Source organism: Pan troglodytes, chromosome 5, assembly GCF_028858775.2.
Source record: "Pan troglodytes isolate AG18354 chromosome 5, NHGRI_mPanTro3-v2.0_pri, whole genome shotgun sequence".
NCBI lineage: Eukaryota > Metazoa > Chordata > Mammalia > Primates > Hominidae > Pan > Pan troglodytes.
In genome coordinates, this window is record NC_072403.2 from 163242598 (window position 1) to 163263006 (window position 20409).

Sequence of the window (20409 nt, forward strand, 5' to 3'; positions counted from 1 at the left end):
GGTGACTTTTCTGGTTGTAATGTCTTGGGTTAAAAAAAAAATCAATTTCATGCAAAAAAGGGGGGAGGATTATGTAAACAAAAACAAAAAAATTTAAAGTATCACAGTCTATCATTTGGGTGAGTTGTGGAGGGGAAAAGAAATCATTTGTACACTTTGATGAAGAAATAAATGTATTTTCTAGTTTCTAAGATAATCTGTGTATGCTCTGAACTTAAAGCATATCATTTCCTGTAAGTCAGTATTTGGTTCAAAAAGTGCAAAGGCTTTATGATTGATCTTCTACATCTACCACATGATTATCTTCTGGAGGTGATAATTTTTTTTTTTTTTTTGAGACGGAGTTTTGCGCTTATCACCCAGGCTGGAGTGCAATGGCGCAATCTCTGTTCTCTGCAACCTTCGCCTCCTGAGTTCAAGCGATTCTTCTGCCTCAGCCTCCCAAGTAGCTGAGATTACAGGGGCACCACCATGCTCAGGTAATTTTTTTGTATTTTTAGTAGAGACGAGGTTTCACCATGTTGGCCAGGCTGGTCTTGAACTCCTGGCCTCAGGTGATCCACCTGCTTTGGCCTCCCAAAGTGCTGGGATTACAGCCATGGAGGTGATAATTTTTTTAAAAGATTAAGGCAACAGCAATTTTGAGAGTGAGTCATTGATGGGACACTTGTTTAGGGAAAGCCCTTTTTCCTGCAGAAGCAAACTTGCTTCAGGAATGGCATCAGGCTGAAAGCATTTTCTTTGCATTTCAAATAAAGTTGGCAAGAAGGCTGGCACCTGTCTGCTCCATTTCTGTGCTGTTACTATACACATACGTTCTACTTTGCTTGCTGTCAAGGTTCAAGATCAGTAACAGCAGGGAGGGGGCATTTCCCAGAAGCCCACACGACTTCATGAGGAAGCGCCACCCCTCGCTGGATGGGGCGTCGGCTTGCATTCTTAGGAAACAGAAAACAAACCAAAGAAACTCTCCCTTTCTAGTCACTCAGATGTGAATATTGGAGACTGTTTCTCTAGCAGTTATAGTCTATACTCCTTGAAATCATTTAGTTTGCTTACAGATCTTGAACCAAGTGGTTAAGGAATGAATCCTTTCCATTGAGGTATCCGTTATCTATTATTATTTATTTAAGCGCATATGAACTAAACAAGCCACTTTGTACTCTGTCTTTCCAGGAGTCAAAGCAGGGTAAGTTGCCCCTCTTGACTGAGTCCCGAATGTGGTCTGAGTCAGAGAAGGTTAGAGCTCAGAGCTCGAGAGAGTTCAGGTCTTTTACAAAACAAAACAAGTCAGGTGAGAACCAAAGCTACTGCTGTAGACTTGACCAAGGTCCCACAGTTGTTGGGGTGGCAGCGATGGGGTAAGTATATTTTCTTTTTCTTTTTCTTTTTCTTTCTTTTTTTTTTTTTTTGAGACGGAGTCTCGCTCTGTTGCCCAGGCTGGAGTGCAGTGGTGTGATCTCGGCTCACTGCTCACCTCCACCTCCCGGGTTCACACCATTCTCCTGCCTCAGCCTCCCGAGAAGCTGGGACTACAGGCGCTTGCCACCACGCCCGGCTAATTTTTTATATTTTTAGTAGAGATGGGGTTTCACCGTGTTATCCAGGATGGTCTCGATCTCCTGACCTTGTGATCCGCCCGCCTTGGCCTCCCAGAGTGCTGGGATTATGGGTGTGAACCACCACGCCCGGTCTATTTTCTTTTTTTTATTTTGATTTCATTTTATTTTTCTGAGACGGGGTGTTGCTCTGTTGCCCAGGCTGGAGGATGGTGGCACAATCATGGCTCACTGTGGCCCCAACCTCCTTGGTCTCAGGTGATCCTCCCACCTTAGCCTCCTGAGTAGCTGGGACCACAGACACAAGTCAGCATGCCCAGCCAATTTTTGCATTTTTTGTAGAGATGGGATTTCACCATGTTGCTCAGGCTAGTGTCTAACTTCTGGACTCCAGCAATCTGCCCGCCTCGGCCTTGGAAAGTGCTAGGATTACAGGCGTGAGCCATCAGGCCCGGCCATGTTTACTTATTAATATTTTAAAGAATTATGGGGAATGCTTTTACACCGTTGGTCGGAGTATAAATTAGTCAACCATTGTGGAAGACAGTGTGGCGATTCCTCAAGGATCTAGAACCAGAAATACCATTTGATCCAGCAATCCTGTTACTGGGTATATACCCAAAGGATTATAAATCATTCTACTATAAAGACACATGCATACGTATGTTTATTGCAGCACTGTTCACAATAGCAAAGACTTGGAACCAACCCAAATGCCCATCAATGATAGACTGGATAAAGGAAATGTGGCACATATACACCATGGAATACTATGCAGCCATAAGAAAGGACGAGTTCATGTCCTTTGCAGGGACATGGATAAAGCTGGAAACCATCATTCTCAGCAAACTAACACAGGAACAGAAAACCAAACACCACATGTTCTCACTCATACGTAGGAGTTGAACAAGGAGAACACCTGGACACAGGGAGGGGAACATCACACACCGGGGCCTGTTGGGGAGTGGGGGGCTAGGGGAGGGATGGCATTAGGAGAAATACCTAATGTAGATGACGGGTTGATGGGTGCAGCAAATCACCATGGCACGTGTATACCTCTGTAACAAACCTGCGTGTTCTGGACATGTATCCCAGAACTTAAAGTATTAAAAAAAAAAAAAAGAATTATGGCTGGGCGCAGTGGCCCATGCTGGTAATCCCAACACTTTGGAAAGCCGAGGTGGGTGGATCACTTGAGGTCAGGAGTTTGAAACCAGCCTGGACAACATGGAGAAACCCTGACTCTACGAAAAATACAAAAAAATTAGCCGGGCATGGTGGCAGGCACCTGTAATTTTAGCTACTCAGGAGGCTGAGAGGCAGGTTGAACCCCAGGAGGCGGAGGCTACAGTGAGCTGAGATCGCGCCGCTGTACTCCAGCCTGGGGGACAGAGCAAGACATCGTCTCAAAAGAAAGAAAGAAAGAAAGAAAAAGAGTCACGAGCACATTGGTTAAATGGACTTTCCAAACAATAGGTGCTAAAATAAAATTGATAGAGTTATAGTGAAGGATTACAGAGAGCCCCTGAAGTATTTAATTAATATTTTGTGGGATTTGGGGTACATCTGAACTGCCTGTCACTCTTCCCACTCCCACCCTACCCCCGTTCAGAAGTCAAAACTCATGCTTTTGGAGGACAGAGTGAATTTCTCCCAAATTACTGTCTTCTGCCTCCTAAATCAGGACCACATTTTTCAGGTGTGCTTATTTGGGGAACGAGGCCTGGTCTGTGTTCCGCTGTATTGCTGATGAAGCTAAAAATTAAGGGATTAATGGCATCGCTAGATGCGCCCTGTAGCAGCTGGCAGCTCTAAAAGCTCTTCTGACAGCTATAACTTATGATTTATAAATGAGGTTAATGGATTCCTGTTAGAATGGAAAACGCACTTGTGTAAGATCACTTATTCAAGCCGTAATCAGTACCTACTGCAAGTGCTTTCTCCTGAGGCTTGTATTTTTTGCTGGAGGATTTTTGTTTTTAGTAGATATTGCTGGACATAGGTTTTTCTTTTCTTTTTAAAATTTGCAACAAATCCCAAATCACCAGAATTGCTGAAAACATGCTGTGAGAGATGAATGTCAAGTTCACAGTCACTGCCCTTCTCCGACAGAACCAACACCAGCCAGCCCTTGAGCGCAGATGGGGAAATTCAAACTGATACTCTCCACCCCTAATGTTGAGAGAGATGGTTATGCAGCTTCAAGGTCCTCTGCAAATTCACCATACTTGGCTAGACTGTGAATGTATTTTTAATTAGGCACTGATTTTTAGAGCATTGGGTTATGTAGTAGTGAATATTCTGACCAGCCTGCATGTTTCAGAAGCAGAAGTATGAAAAAATAGATTTGGTAGCAAACACCAACCAGCCAAACAAAAAAGCAAAAAGCCAAAAACCCATCTTGTGGTTGATGTGGTTTCCATAGGGCTTTGCCTCTCGTACATTGTCACTTCTTAAGAAACACTCTCCCTTTTTTTCTCAGTAGAGTAAGGTCTTGATAAGAAGGTTGCAAGATGTGCAATATAACTGTTTTATTGAGTAATTTTGTAAAACCAGGAAAATAAGAAAGAAAAGAAACTAGAGCTGTTATTTGTCTTTCTTAGAATGTCTTGATCAATACATTCTAGGCTGGCCTGTAAGAAAAAGAAGCACAGGGATTTTGAATAGAGACACTGTCACCAGGTTAACTTTGTAAAGGGAGGGTGGTGGGCTTTCCCAGATGTACTTTCCCTTGTGAGGTTTTAGCTTGGCTCTTAGCTCATTCAAAGCAAAGGCTGAGAGATGTTTAACTTGCAAATCCTTCAGGTGTGGAACTTGGATTGTAATTCTTTCCTCCTTGGGTAACATGATGACTAGCATGGTTATGGCTGGCATTTTGCTTTTGTTGTGTTTTGATACACTTTCGTGTTTAGAAGGTAACGCATCCGATGGGAAGAGGCATCTGAACAAGATGGTTTGGAAGCTTCCTTTTGAGACTGGAGAAATGTGTGGACTAACACAAATGTGTTCTTAGAATAGTCATCATTTCTTTATGGGAAACATTATTCTGGCACCTATTAATGCTTATAGGGACTAGAATTGTTGAATTCCTTCTTCACTGAATTCAGGTAGCTTGATTGGGGCCATTTTGGAGGATAGGAAAACTGGGCAGTGTCTGGAAAGGCCAACATCTTCGCTGCACACCCTACAGGGAGGGTGGGTGGAAGTTCCCACAGTGGCATCAGTTGGACACCATGACGAGCTCAGTCCCCGGTGGCTGAGACAGACAGAATGGAGAAGCACTCACCGTTATCTCATTCTCCTAGCACATCCCTCACCCAACTACAGTCTTTCTCCACTTAGACATCCATGCCACTGGGTGTTCCCCCAAAAATCTGAAGCCAAGCAGATTGACCCCTGGCAATGAGGCTCTGAAGTTCAGCTACGACTCCTCGAAGACCTCTTACCTCTCACAGGCCAGCTTCCTCTCCCATCCCCCTCACTGATGGTTCCCAGCTTTCACCAGATTCTTTTTTTTTTTTTTGAGATGGAGTTTCACTCTTGTTGCCCAGGCTGGAGTGCAGTGGCATGATCTTGGCTCACTGCAACCTCTGCCTCCCAGGTTCAAGTGATTCTTCTGCCTCAGTCTCCCGAGTAGCTGGGATTACAGGCATGCGCCACCATGCCAGGCTAATTTTGTATTTTTAGTAGAGACGGGGTTTCTCCATGTTGGTCAGGCTGGTCTTGAACTCCTGACCTCAGATGATCCGCCCGCCTCGGCCTACCGAAGTGCTGGGATTACAGGCGTGAGCCACCTTGCCCAGCCTGGATTCTTGTTTTTACTTCTCACCCTCTCCCCTACTAAATCCCCTTCTCTTCCTCAGAAGTTAGTCCTTCTAGGTTCTCCCTGTAACCTTACCTGCATAGAAACTCCCCCTCTCTGCACATAAACGGAGCTGCTTTCTGATTTACTTTCCTTTTGAGAGCTGGTCTCCAGTTGCTGCAGATCACCTCATCCAGTGTCCCCTTCACCACCTGTCAGGTTCCCTTGGTCAGTATCATGCCTCTGAGACAGAAGCTGCCCATTGGAATCACCTGGGGGAGCCTTAGAAACTACTAATACGTGGGTCCTTTCCCAGAGATTCTGACTTAATTGGGTTAGGATATAACCACAACAACAGCCCCACAAAAGTATTATCCCTCGTTCTATAGGCTCAGAGGGTGAGAAATTTGCCCACATGTCTCACAGCTAATGAGTGGCTTAGCTGAGATTTCCTTTCATGGGTGAGCTTGCAAATTGTGCTCTTTCTGTTGACTGTCCTGGGCTATGCCGGATCCAGAGAAGCACGGCAGGATCATTACCAGCTAAGAAGGGGTCTTACCATTGCCTGCCCCTTAGGAATCAGTTGCCCTAGGCGAAGTCCCTGTTTTCCTCCAAGCATACTGATAAACACTGGCTGTGCTCAAGCAGCAGCAGGGCTGGATTCGCGTCACTTACTTTGGTATGCGGGAGGCTGCTTGTATGCTGTGGCGCACGGGGCTAAGCACACACGTCAGAGAAAGCCATTTCAATTTATCATTTTAATTTTGCTATTAAGCATCCACGGACCCTAAATGGATTCTCCACAATGGCATCTGCAAGTCCATTATCAGCTAAATGTTTAATGAGTTTATTAAGTAACCGATGGATGCCACAGTGTATAGGAAACTTTCTTGAGTTTTTTTCACATATAAGGAGGCATTTCTCGAAGTCACTTGGGATGGCTTAACATAGCTCATCCCTGCCAGCTGACTTGTGGCCTCTTTCCCTTCCTTCCATGTGCAGTGCCTTCTATCTTGAATGGTGCAGCCAGCAGAGGTTCTGGCAGTGGAACCCTCTGCCTAGTGGGCTTCAGAAAGGAGCCTGTGAGGCAGAGACATTTCCATTGAAAAGCAGTTTAGAATTCAGCCTCCATTTGCTAATTCCCATAGATGCTCGTGAGCAAACACAGGACAGTTGTTTGTGGATTTGAAATTTGCTACTTTTTCATTCTGTATCTTACATTTTGGTGATTGTGCTACAAATATTTGGAGTTGAACATAATAGGATAATAACTGTTGATTCTTGGCTAAATCACATTATCTTAGGCCATCTTTGCAAATCAAGTGCATTCTACTGAAAAGGAGACAAGCAATTTTGCTTGTTCTTTTTCTCTTTCAGTCGAATGGAGCATGGACTTAGAATTGAAGTTGCAATGGGGTGGGCAATACATTCTAACTGGGTTTTTAGTTAAAAATCAGCAATCAGTTTAAGCAATCTGGTTCAAAGGCAGTATAGCTACAAATTTGCAGACAGTGTGTAGTACAGTTGTCCTTCAGTATCTTAGAAGAATTGGTTCCAGGACCCTCCCACCCCTGTTGGTACCAAAATACAAGGATGCTTAAGTCTCACAGTTTGCCCTCTGGATCCAGGGGTTCCCAACCTCAGATTCAACCAATCAAGGATTGAAAAGATAGTTTTTGCCGGATGAGGAACTGCAGATACGGAAGGCTGACTGTATTTCATTTCAACAAGGGTCTTGATTATCCTCCTCATTGAATGGTAATATGTTACCTGTTTTGGCAAAGTTTGGAGTAAACTTCTGTCTCCACCTCCCTGTATTGCAGCTGTCAGCATGGTGAAGAGCCTGCAAGGCGTGCTGTTGTGTGCTGCCTAGGGCTGCCTAACACAAACCAAACAAACATCCCTTCTCAGGATGGGAGAAGAGCTTTTTATGAGACCTTCTTGTGTCTTCCTCTTGCCCGTTTCTGCCTTTGCCCCCATAAGCAGGTGACAGTTGTGCAGTGTTTAGCCACTACGTATTTCTCATATCTGACTGTCTTCATGGTGGAGCTTCTGATACTCCTGTCTTAGGGACACACCTTTGATTAGAAGAAGTAATATTAGCCTCTAAAATTTTTTGAACTTTAAAATCAAGACCTTACTTGGGATAACGCTGGTTTCCTCCTCTGTTGAAATTGTTTATCTCTTGGACTCAGAAACTATTTAGCCTTTCTGTGGCACACAGTGGATTTCAAAACATTTGGTATTATCAGATTTCTAAGCAAGGATGTGATGTAATTATTTTACTACCAGATGAGGATTCTTTTGAGAGAAGCAGCCACTTAACGTGAGAGTAATTGCTTGAATATGAAGTGGTGTGTAGGAATTAAGTGAGAACTGAGATCTTGACTTGCACGTATGCTGTAGATAAAACCTACTATGAATTTGCTGGTGCAGGGTCACAGAAAAAACTAGTCATGAGAATTGCCAGAATTGTCAGAAATGTGTTTTGAGATGATTTATATTCATTATTCTAACTCTTCACAATAACATTTTGCTTATTTTGCAATTGGAATTTGTGGAGGTCCAAGAAGTCAAGATGGTAATTAATTTGCCCGGGACAGCTGGTAGGTGCATCAGCTCAGAGCAGCGGGTGGTGGGGAACTTGTCTTAGACATTCACGATGCAGGCCATGACACTGGACTATAAAGCTGTAACTCTAGGGGGTCTGTATTCTGTGCTCTGTAACTTGACATGATCTGGGGCCCAAAGTTAAATAACTAATCAAGAGAAGTCAGGTGCTTTTTTGTTAAACACGGAACTCCAGTATTCCTCTGAAGCTTAAGGAGAGAGTAAGTAACATGGTATTGGGCTTGTTCCCTGTCCTTAACACAAGAATCCTTGGAATTGCCGGATTACATGTTCTTCTCCCCTGAGAGGACACCCAGTGCAACCATGGCTCACATGCCTAAGGTCTGTGTTAGATAGATCGTATCATGGATCCAGCATAATTAAGTAGAGATGCATTTTCTTGGTTTAAGTTACCTTAGGGGAAAAAAAGAATAAAATTCTTCAGGTTCAACCTTGGAGTTCTTCTTCTTTTTTTTTTTGAGACGAGGTCTTGCTCTGTTGCCGGGCTGGAGCACAGGGGCGCAATCTCGACTCACCGCAACCTCCTCCTCCCAGGTTCAAGCAATTCTCCTGCCTCAGCCTCCCGAGTAGCTGGGACTACAGGCCAGTGCCACCATGCCCAGCTAATTTTTGTATTTTTAGTAGAGACGGGGTTTCACCATGTTGGCCAGGATGGTCTCGAGCTCTTGACCTCATGATCCACCCGCCTCGGCCTCCCAAAGTGCTGGGATTACAGGCGTGAGCCACCATGTTCAGCCTGGAGTTCTTTCCTGATTCTATGAGGCTGTGAGTAGTGGTTCTTAACCAGGAATGTTATCACCACCACCTCAGGGGAGGTGCACATTTCTTGATATTGGGGGTCGGGGTTGGGGGCACCAGGGATGCCCCATGTCCTGTAATTACTGTCCACAGTGTCCACACAGGAAGATACCGGTTGTATCAGAGACTTGGTCTAGGATTCACAGGTTTTTCTTCCAGTTGGATTTAATGAGCTTCTCTCTGTCCTAAGACCCAAATGCTGTGGGGTTTGCCAACATTACAAGGTAGGCATTTCACAGAACGGAATTCTGGCAGGCCATCTTCATGCAGTGAATTGCTGTCATTGGTAGGTGGTGCTTTTTATTGCCCCCATCTCCAGCAGAGATCTTATAAATTCCCTTTGCCTGAAATCAGCATGGTTGATCTCCCACCTAACCAGATTTAGAGTGCTTTGTTTTCTTTAACATACTTTCCCAGAGAACTCGGGAGTTTTAATACTTTTAAAAACAACTATAACTTTTTATAAAGTAGGGAATACTTGACTGAAGTGTTGTGTGTTAAAACATACTGCATGCATCCGTGGTGTCTTTAGTTATGGGGAATGTTAGTAGATGTGACTCAGAGAGGGTTCCTTGAGGAACTCATTTTAGAAAATGCAGTGATTTCCTCCTTAGTGGTTCAGAATGCACATTAAAGAGTCTTTAAATTCTAAGTAAATCTGCTTAACTCTGTCTACGTCAGAGTTTCCCAAGCTAACCTGGAGCACAGAACACTTCTGAGATAATGCGTGGTATGTTGGTGTTGATACACGCAGTATACTCACGCTCTCAGAGACCGGTTTGATAAATGCCGATCTTTGAGAATTTAGAGGCCTAATTTGTAGACAACATTACTGATAAAATGAGTTCACCTGTAGTGGCCAGTCCTTTGGGGTTTCCATAAGCAATGTGAGATACATTATTTTCTAATAAGACATCCAACAATTTGAATATTAATGTTCACTGGAATTAATTTTGCATATGCTAAAAGTCAACTGATGATTTTAGTGGATCTCTCTTAACAATCATTCTTTCTCATGTCTAAAGATGAGTTTGGGTTATTTCTCCTGAAATTATGGTTAACTAATTTTCATGAATTTTACTGAAAATGATGAGAAACAGAAAAATCTGGGATTTGTAGACAGTGGCGAGAAACTCTCTATCTAGTATTTATACCCCTCACCAAGCAGCACTCCTGGGCCCGCAAGCTCTGCTGCTGTGCAGAAACCGTTCCAGCCGCCTTCCTTAAATAGCAAGCACTGCCATTTCAAACACAAGATAAAATTAATATTGGCATTCTGGAAATTAGCATTTTTGCACTAGGATTAAATTAGTGAAACGAATGTGACAGCATGACAAAGCTGGTCTAACCAAGCCAATCAGGTATTGAAAGTGGATAAATGTTGCTGTTGGGTGAGTAGCTCCTACTCGGCAGTTGGTGGGATGACGTAGCGTAGGCTGTAAACCCCATCTCGGAATAAAGACCTGCAGGATAAAGTGCGGTAGGACACGTGGGGTTCAGACAGCTGGGCCCTGTTTTCATCCTGTGGAGCTGGAGGGAAGGGGCCACAGGGACTCTGGGTGATGGTGAGGAGATGTTCACCCCCTTTTCTGAGTCCTTCAGATGAACTCAGTCGAGCTTAAAGTGATGTCACCAAGCAGTAAGGGAACTTTTTTGGCTTGTTGGTTTTGTTTGCTGAATATATGGATGGAAAGAAATATCATGAAATTTATAACGAGCAGTGGCTTTATTTAAAGATCAGAGACTTCATAGCATCTGTAGGTTAAGACCTGGGACCTGCTGCCACCCTCAAGAGGATCTGCTGCCTCTTCCCTGAGGAAAACTGGCAGCAGGAAGAGAGCTCTGGAGGCCAATTTCTCAGAGATAAGGGCTTCTTATTTTTAGAGATCACTACAATCATGCCCACCCCGGGATGCATCCTCTTCTCAATTTCATGTGGTTGGAGAGAGCTTTTGACTCTATGCTTTGATAATAGCCCTGAAACCCGATAAGCAGTTCATTTTCTCTCTTTTAAAAACCTTGCTAGTTAAAAGGCCTCCTCATATTTTTCTTTTGCAGATTGCCTTAAATCTTTTTTTAAATTCATGGAATATAAACATGTACTCCTGATTGCCTTAGCAGTGCTTACTATATATCTTGAGGTAATTAAAAATCACATCAGCCAGGTGCGGTGACTCACGCCTGAAATCCCAACACCTTAGGAGGCTGAGGTGGGCGGATCACCTGAGGTCAGGAGCTTGAGACCAGCCTGGCCAATGTGGCGAAACCGCATCTTTACTAAAAATACAAAAATTAGCCGAGTGTGGTGGCACATGCCTGTAATCCCAGCTACTCAGGAGGCTGAAACAGGAGAATCTCTTGACCCCGGGAGGCGGAGGTTGCAGTGAGCCGAGATCACGCCACTGCACTCACTCTAGCCTGCACTCTAGCCTGCAGCTGAGATGCAGCATCCTCAGGCTGAACTTCTTGGAAAGCATGACTTTCGGGGAAGGAACGGAGAGACTAAAGAATTTGATCCAGTTCCCTCACAAAAATTAGGGCTATTGTTCATCTAAACTTCTCATAAATCTGGATCACCAGTGGAATAATCCATTTCTGCATTTAGCCTCCGTCTTATTTTCAGCCTACTTCTAGAAATTTAAATATACATTGGAAAATATATTGTATGCCTAGGTTGAAATAAAAGGGTTTTTTTTTTTTTTTTTTTTTTGCCAGTCTGGATTGCTGTTTGAAGTATTCAATTTTAGAGTGAATACACCAATTGGAGCTACAGCTATTGACTTGTATGAAATAAATCATCAGTCTTAATGATAGCTCTTTGAGTTACATTGATGGGTGGGCTCACTGATACACACCACACAACTCTGAGTGTGTGTGTATGTGTGTGTATGTGTGTGTGTGTTGTGGGGGCAGGATCACTTGCCCTCGCAACCTGAGGATCTGAACCAACCAGGAACCTCAGGAAAAAAAGGGCTGCTATGGGCCGGGCGCAGTGGCTCACACCTGTAATCCCAGCACTTTGGGAGGCCGAGGCGGGTGGATCACGAGGTCAGGAGTTTGAGACCAGCCTGACCAACATGACGAAACCGTCTCTACTAAAAATACAAAAATTAGCTGGGTGTGGTGGTGCGCACCTGTAATCCCAGCTACTCAGGAGGCTGAGGCAGGAGAATCGCTTGAACCCAGGAGATGGAAGTTGCAGTGTGCCAAGATCGTGCCACTGTACTCCAGCCTGGAGGACAGAGCATGACTTCGTCTCAAAAAAAAAAAAAAGGCTACTGTGTCTTCTTTTCTCTTCCTGTGTGCAAGTCTGTGATTTCAAGGCTATGGCCATGTTACGTGTAGCCGTACCCATGTCTTGAGGTGCAGCCCCGTGTGAATGTGTGTCCTGGGATGTAGTGAGATGTGTCGCCTCTACTGAGCTGTGTCTAATTTTGTTGGATTCCCTTTTCATTTCACATCTCAGACTCAAGCCAAATGCTGCCTCCTTTGAAACCCTCCTTAACAGAAACATGAGGACCATTTATAAAAGGTGACCGTAGTGTGAGATAAGGGGTGGAAAGTACTGGGATAGCACGTGGACCTTGATTTGATCAAATGGACCAAGTCTCATAAAATGGCTGCTGAGTGCTTTTCTATTTAGAAAGAGAATTTCCCCCAATACGGTTTCATTTGAATCTCACACAATCCAAAAACAGAGATAGTATTAGTCTCAGTTTGTAACTGGGAAGATGAGCTCAGAGGTAAAGTTCCACAGCTGAGAGGAGCTTGGACTCTAACCAAGACGTTGTATGTGCTGTGCTGTCTTCTGTTTCCCCCATGCTTTCTATAGTTTAAAAAAGAAAAGAAAAGAAAAATCACAGGCGGCCCTCGTCCATTTAGATCTTTATATAAACCACCTTTACCCGCTTTGTCCTGCCCAGTCCTAGAAAATCAGAAGGATTAGATGCCTTTGCCATTTGCCAGGTGTTATTGTTGAGTGCAGAGCAGGAAGGACACAGGTAATAACTCCCAGAGCTTTCATTTTAGAGAATAATGCAGGCATGGAACAAGTAATTCCCAAGACCACAATTATTGAGAACAAATAGTATAACAAAGACAGCTAAAATTTATGTTAATAGTTGACGTATTAAGAACTTAATATGTTCCTGGTGATGTTTCAAATATTCTTTGAGGTATATAAAAATGAATTCTTGGCCAGGCGAGGTGGCTCACGCCTGTAATCCCAACACTTTGGGAAGCCAGTGCGGGTGGATCACTTAAGGTCAGGAGTTCGAGACCAACCTGACCAACATGGTGAAACCCCGTCTCTACTAAAAATACAAAAAAATTAGCCAGGCGTGGTGGCACTTGACTGTGATCCCAACTACTTGGGAGGCTGACGCAGGAGAATCACTTGAACCCAGGAGGCGGAGGTTGCAGTGAGCCGAGATGGCACCACTACGCTGCAGCCTGGGCAACAGAGTGAGACTCCATCTCAAAAAAAAAAAGAGAGAAAAATGAAAAAATTTTTTTCTTTTTAAAAGCCAGTCAAGTTTAGCAGTGTAGGGTTGTATACCGACTTTAGTAACACTGATGTTAATTTCTGATAACCCACTACCATCGGACCAGCCTAAAAATGAATTCTTAACTCCATTTTACAGAGAATGGGGAAGATATGAGGGAGGCAAGAAATGTGCTCAAGGTCGTGAAAGTAACTTCCTTAAGGCGGAAGCAAATGTATATGAAACACACTTGTGAAATGGGTACATAATGCATAGGATACATGTGTTCTCTGTCAGGAGCCAGTAGTGGCCTGCTGTAGAACTGTGATATGCTTGGCTCTGTCCCGGTCAATGTTTTTGATGAATGGCTTAGCTGAGGACATTAATATGTTATTTACATTTGGAGATGGTATAAACAGAGGAGTTAAAGCTCCAGCAGTGTGGCCTGTTGGCCTAGATGATCTTAAAAGATTTATGAACCCTGGCAAGCAAGGTTATTAACATGCTTGAAGCCTAAGAAGCCATGAGTTTTAGGGTTCAATGTGTTTTCACTTTTACAGTGATAAAGTGAGTAAAAAGGAAACCGTGTCTGTTCTCCCAGTTTCCCTCTAAGAGGATAAAACCAAACAACAACAATGCCATAGAGGTAGCCATTATTAAAGATTTGGTACATATTGTTCCAGACTTAAAAAAAAATGCTTACACAAACATTGACTCCTTTTCTCTCTCCCTTTTCCTCTTCCTCTCCCTCTTTGTCAGTGGGTTATTTTTGTTTGGTTTGGTTTTAAACACATAAAAGAATCATTCTCAGCAACTTGCTTCTTTTCCCCCTTAAGCCAGGGACATCTTCACACATGAGTGTGTCTAAATCTACCTCATAGCTTGTGATGTTGTCTATTGCATGAACATTTCATAATGTAACTACTCCCCTCTACTGATAGACATTGAAGGGTTTTTTTTTTTTTTTGCTATTATAAAGTATTTATTACTTATTTATTTTTCCTTTGTAGAGACTGGGTTTCACTTTGTTGCCCAGGCTGGTCTCAAACTCCTGGCTTAAAGCCATCCTCCTGCCTCAGCCTCCCAAAGTGCTGGAATTATAGGCATGAGGCACCACGCCCAACCCTATTATAAGTTATTATGTGTTGCACCTCATAAATATGTAATGCCATATCTATTAGAATGGCATGGTGTAGCTAATGGGTTTGCGTATTTAAAATTCTATCCCTATTTCCAAATTGCCTTCCAGGGATATTGTTTACTGATTTGTACTCTGGTTTTTATTTTTTTTGTTTGACATTTTTAAAGATTTACTTTCAAAACACTTTCTATTAGAATGAAGGAGAAAACACAATGAAGAGGTTTCTTTACAAGTTTTGTCATGGGATTTAAAATTCCTTCCAGATAATCTTTAAGTCTGATGATTTGATCATTTGTGGGTGTGTCCTGGTTATATTGGCTTCTGGTTCCTTCCCACGAAGGCCACTTACAGGTTTGCGTCTTGGTCATACTGCCCGGGGTGGGACGAATTGCCCCTTTGGAGCCTCGTCTACCGTGTGAACTGCAGGATTGCTGGGCCACTTGCACCCGGTCGTCCAATGAGGATGTAGATCCGAGAGTATCACTTCTGCAGTGAAAAGAGTTGCTTTAGTTGGCTTACCTCCTCTGCCCCCGGCATCCTGACAGCTGTCAAGGGCTCATCATTTCACAACTTCATTAAACAGCCTGGTACTCCTGTTTCTTACTCTGCAAAGGAGGTCCCTAGCACGTTGTGGACTCCTGTGGAGAAGGAAGTGGATGGAGAAGTCTCCTAGTTTTTCTGTGGTGCCTTGGCTACCACTTGGACACTCTTGGTTGTTGTTCTTACAGAAATGAGAGGAAAACACTGTTGCTGGAAACATTTGAGGTTTTTAGGGTCTTTTTTTTTTTAACAGCTTGTTTAGTTGTAATGTGGTAATACTTCATGGGAATAAACTCTGGCTGACCCACTCAAAGGATATAAGCTTGAAAACATTTAGGGTTTTGATTTGTTCAAAGGAGGCATTTGTGCTTTTTGAAGCACAAATCCAGTGGGAAAATAGGTTTTCTGGTGCTTACCATGTTTAAGTTTAAGGAGCGTGTCATTCAAGTCTAGTTCTCATCTCAAAAGAAATAACTATTTATAAAACTAAGTTCAGGGTGGAGGGGTAAAGCTATGCGAGGAAGCTTCGGAGTGGAAAAAGTGAAATATACATTTCCTCCTTCTTTCTTGTTTGGTAACAGTTAAGTCCCAGTGTTACTTTCCTCCCTGAAATGGGTGGCCCTCGAATCCCATCTGGCTCCAGTGAATCCCATCTGGTTCCACCGCCTCCTGTCCCATGTGCCACTATGTTGTGTCTGCATCTCTCAGGGTCTCTCTGGGCAGAGCTGTGTGTAAATCCTGTCTTCTGTGGCCATTTGAGTTGCAGACAGGAGAGACTGATTGAAGTTAAGCAAGGTGCGTGTTTATTAATAAAGAAATGTACCCACAATGTATGAAACCATCAGGTCATAAAATAACACGTGTTCCCCATTATTTTTTAAGTGAATGCTTGTGCCTGTATATATACACACGTAGAAAACACAGAAAAGACTTAAATGAATGTAGGTTTGATTTCCTCTATTTGAGGTGACTTTAACTTATTGATAACTCTCAGAAGTCCCTGAATTTTTAACAATGGTATGAATTATTTAGACGGTTTGGGGATGGAAGAAAAAACAAAAACACTTTTGATTTGGAGTGAAATAAAGGGAATTATCCATCTTTAACAACACGTGGGATTTGCAAAAGTGTGGACATGTCTGAATGTGACAATCTGACTAGGAATGAAGTCCCATTTTGTGCGGATGTTGGTGCCTCATAGGCTCTGAAAGCTCACCTGAGACATCACCCTTGAGGTCAAAGCTTGGGTACCCTGGCAGGACGCAAGCTATTCATATAGTAAAATAGACTCAGAACTCAGGTTCAGTAACGTCACTGTCATAAATTGTTTTCTACTGAAGTTAATAATGTATCTAGTGCCTTTCTCAAGTAGGGACAGTTACCCTGTGGTTACTGAAAATTAGTATCTCATAATGTATTCATTATCATACTTAGGATGTAAGGATGTGTAGCATTTGACCTCACTTTTTAAGGGTCCTTCTTTTTATCATCTAATGTACTTTGCTATGTGAGTGTAACATCTCTTTCTTTTTTCTTTTTTTTTTTTTAAGAGACGGAGTCTCCCTCTGTTGCCCAGGCTGGAGTGCGTGATCTCAGCTCGCTGCAACCTCTGCCTCCCAGGTTCAAGTGATTCTGCTGCCTCAGCCTCCCTAGTAGCTGGGATTATAGGCGCACACCACCACACTTGGCTAATTTTTTATATTTTTAGTAGAGACGGGGTTTCACCATGTTAGCCAGGATGGTCTCGATCTCCTGCCCTCATGATCTGCCTGCCTCGGCCTCCCAAAGTGCTGGGATTACAGGCATGAGCCACTGCGCCTGGTGTAACATCTCTTTTTTAAATGATGTTTTTATTTGGAGACGAGGGTCTCTCTATGTTGTCCAGGCTGGCCTCAAACTTTTGGGCTCAAGCAATCCTCCTGCCTCAGTCCCCTAAGTGCTGGGACTACAGCGCACGTCACAGTGCCCAGCTCAGTAACATTTCTAAAAGAGTAGATGGAAATTTGTGCCTGTGTGCTATAGTCTTCATGTTTAAAGAGACTCAGTTTGGCTCCAACTAAAGATATCTTGGATTGGACAATTCACAGAGGATTATAAGAATTTTTTCAATAATTTTAGGTACTTTGTAGAACCCTAAACTCTATAGAACTTCAGAGTTCTGGTTCCTAAATAAGAGGCACAATTGACCAAAGTTTATTGCATTGAAATTGAGGTATTAAGATGGCTTTTTTATGTTCCCTGTTTAGTTTGCCATATCATGAAACTGTGTATGTCAACAGTTTCTAGGTTTAAGATTCACTGGGTTACCAGGTAGCCCACGATAATATGTGATTCCTGCTTTCCTCCCCCAACTTTTCTTCCTGTTACTAATCAAATCTAAGTCCTGTGTACATACTCAATGATATTTAGTTAAAATACTCTGACATTTGGCTGGGCGCAGTGGCTCATGCCTGTAATCCCAGCACTTTGGGAGGCTGAGGCGGGCGGATCAGCTGAGATCAGGAGTTGGAGACCAGCCTGGCCAACACGAAATCCCGTCTCTACTAAAAATACAAAAATTAGCTGGGCGCAGTGGCAGGCACCTGTAATCCCAGCTACTCGGGAGGCTGAGGCAGAAGAATCTCTTGAACCCAAAAGGCGGTTGTTGCAGTGAGCCAAGATCATGCCATTGGACTACCTGGGGGACAAGAGCGAAAATCCATCTCAAAAAAAATAAAATAAAAAAAAGAAATACTCTGACATTTTTGCTGATGGGCTTTGTGGAGACACACTGCCCCCTTCTCCATTCCCTACCCCCTGCTTTTGTCTTTAGGTTTCATTTAAAATTCCCATCTTTCATATTTTGGTAAGAGAAGACTTTAAGTGGAAATGTAATTTGAGTATTCTGTTTAATAAATGGACTCAGCATGGGCATTTTGAAGCCAACAATCCCATCTGTAGTGTAAGTATTAAACTACAGTGGTATTATTTCAGGAGGAAGCTCATGCAGTTGAAGGACAGCCTTGCTGGGAGCTGAGAACAGCCAGGTGAAATCAATTTAGCACAACTTAAGGCTTCTGGATTGCGTGTCTTGAACCCACTGTCCCTTCAGCGTTCAGGGTCTAAGTCAGTGGTGAGGCCAGAGTCATTCATTGGCCTGGAAGCAGGATGGAATGATGTCAGATGGAGTGCAGAGTTGAGATTGCTTTGTAGCATGCAGGTCTGTACCAGACCTTTTCCAGACCAGTTCCAGACCTGGAATACCCTTTAAGTCATTTTATAATTGTGTGTAGTAACAGGACCTTCAAAGCATGGCACCTATCTTTGTAATTGTGTATAGTAACAGGACCTTCAAAACATGGCACCTATCTTTATAATTATGTGTAGTAGCAGGACCTTCAAAACATGGCACCTATCTTTATGTTGAGAGCCTCAAACAGAAAAACCCTGGAAATAGTTGGTGGCAAGAGCTGGCTTCGGGCCACGATGCCCCCATTCCTGAGCTGTGTGACCTGGGGCAAGACAACCCCACCCCACCAGAATTGCTTTGAGTCCCGGTGTCATTATTATAAAATGGAAATAATAGCAGCTGCCTATGTTGGTTTTAAGATAAATGAGATATCTGTATATATAACATTGCTGTATATTACATTGTTGAAACATTTAGGTTCCTAAAGGTTATTGTTTCTATTGGCTTAAAATTTTTTTTACCTATATTCTCAGGATTAAAAATATGACCAAGAGCAAGCCAGGCACAGTGGCTCACACCTGTAATCCTAGCACTTTGGGAGGCAGAGGTGGGTGGATCACTTGAGGTCAGGAGTCTGAGACCAGGCTGGCCAACATGGCAAACCACGTCTCTACTAAAAATACAAAAATTAGCCAGGCATGGTGGTGCACGCCTGTAATCCCTGCTATGTGGGAGGCTGAGGCAGGAGGATCACTTGAACCTGGGAAGTGGAGGTTGCAGTGAACCGAGATCACGCCACTGCACTTCAGCCTGGGTGAAAGAGTGACACTCCATCTCAAAAAAAAAAAAAAAAAAGGATTATATGACCAAGGGCATGCCTACATGCCTGCTGATTTTGTGGGGTTTTTCATTTTTGTTTTTGTTTTGTGTTTTTCTCACTCCGTCACCCAGGCTGGAGTGCTGTGGCTCAATCTCTGCTCGCTGCAACCTCCACCTCCCACATCCACCTCCAGGTTCAAATGATTCTCCTTCTGCAGCCTCCCAAGTAGCTGGGACTACAGGCATGCACCACCATGCCTGGCTAATTTTTTTGTATTATTAGTAGAGACGGGGTTTCACTATGTTGGCCAGGCTGGTCTTGAACTCCTCTTGATCTGCCCGCCTCGGCCTCCCAAAGTGCTGGGATTACAAACATGAGCCACCACACCCGGCCATGCCTGCTGATTTTGAAACTGATGCCATCAGTTGCACAGGGCATCCTATGGGGAGGATTGCAAATGACCGTTGTAGTAATATTTTTAAGGAAAAAACAATGACCCAAATGCACATGTTATATGTGTCTTGTTTGCTTGCCTGGGCTCTGGGAGCACTGGCCTTCGCACCAAGCGGCCTCCCTTCTCTGCACCCCGTTTATCCTTTTCTCACTTCTCTGCACCCCGTTTATCCTTTTCTCACACAGCCCTTGCCTGTGGAAATGAGATCTCAGCTTTACCATTGCTTCCTCAGAGAAGTCCTGGACACCCCCAGCCTCAGTTAGGGCTGGTTTTTTTTTTTTAAACCTACTTGATTCATTCTCAAGGGCTCTGTTTATTGTTATTTGTTCTATGTATGCCTCCTTCATGACAGTTTCCACAGCTGCAGTTTAGTAATTATTTGTTTAAAAGTCTGCCTTCTGACTTGTTCAGTCAATTATGCTTAACCTGCATCTAATCGCAAGGAAACATTATTTATTATTTTAAAGTAAAAAAGAGGTTTTTAAGTCTGCCTTCCATAGTAATTTGTAAGCTCAAAGCTCTGGGAAACACATCTGATTTTTTCATGGTTATATTTGAAATAGGTCTGGAAAGGTGAATGTATGTATCTGGTGTTCCAATGAATGAATGAATGAGTGGATGAATGGCTGGTGGGCACACTTACCCAGATACAAGGCCCTATCTGCTTGTAAGGTAGCTGGATCTTTCAGACAAGTATAAGACTTAACTCTTCATTGTTTTTGAACTTCCTTTTCTCTGTATTTCTTCTTTCACTGGTTTATATTCTGGAAGTTAATGCCTTGTTTCTGAGTTAGTCATGAGGACTGAAATTAAGTTTCTATGGCTTTGTCTTTCCCATAGCTCCTACAGAAGAATGGTCAGCTGTCCACCATCAATGGCGTAGCTGAGCAAGATGAGCTCAGCCTCCAGGAGGGTGACGTGAATGGCCAGAAAGGAGCCCTGAACGGTCAAGGAGCCCTAAACAGCCAGGAGGAAGAAGTCATTGTCACAGAGGGTAAGCCGCCCCTCCAG

The 20409-nt window shown here is 43.4% G+C and overlaps 1 protein-coding gene across 1 annotated transcript in view; it reads left to right on the forward strand.

The window, feature by feature from the left end:
• Window positions 1-20409, forward strand: part of AKAP12 (A-kinase anchoring protein 12) — a 116600-nt gene that overhangs the window by 45326 nt on the left and 50865 nt on the right. The window contains exon 2 of the mRNA XM_009452237.5: window positions 20239-20392. Coding sequence (XP_009450512.4) covers window positions 20239-20392 — 154 coding nt within the window. The remainder of the gene's footprint in view (window positions 1-20238; window positions 20393-20409) is intronic.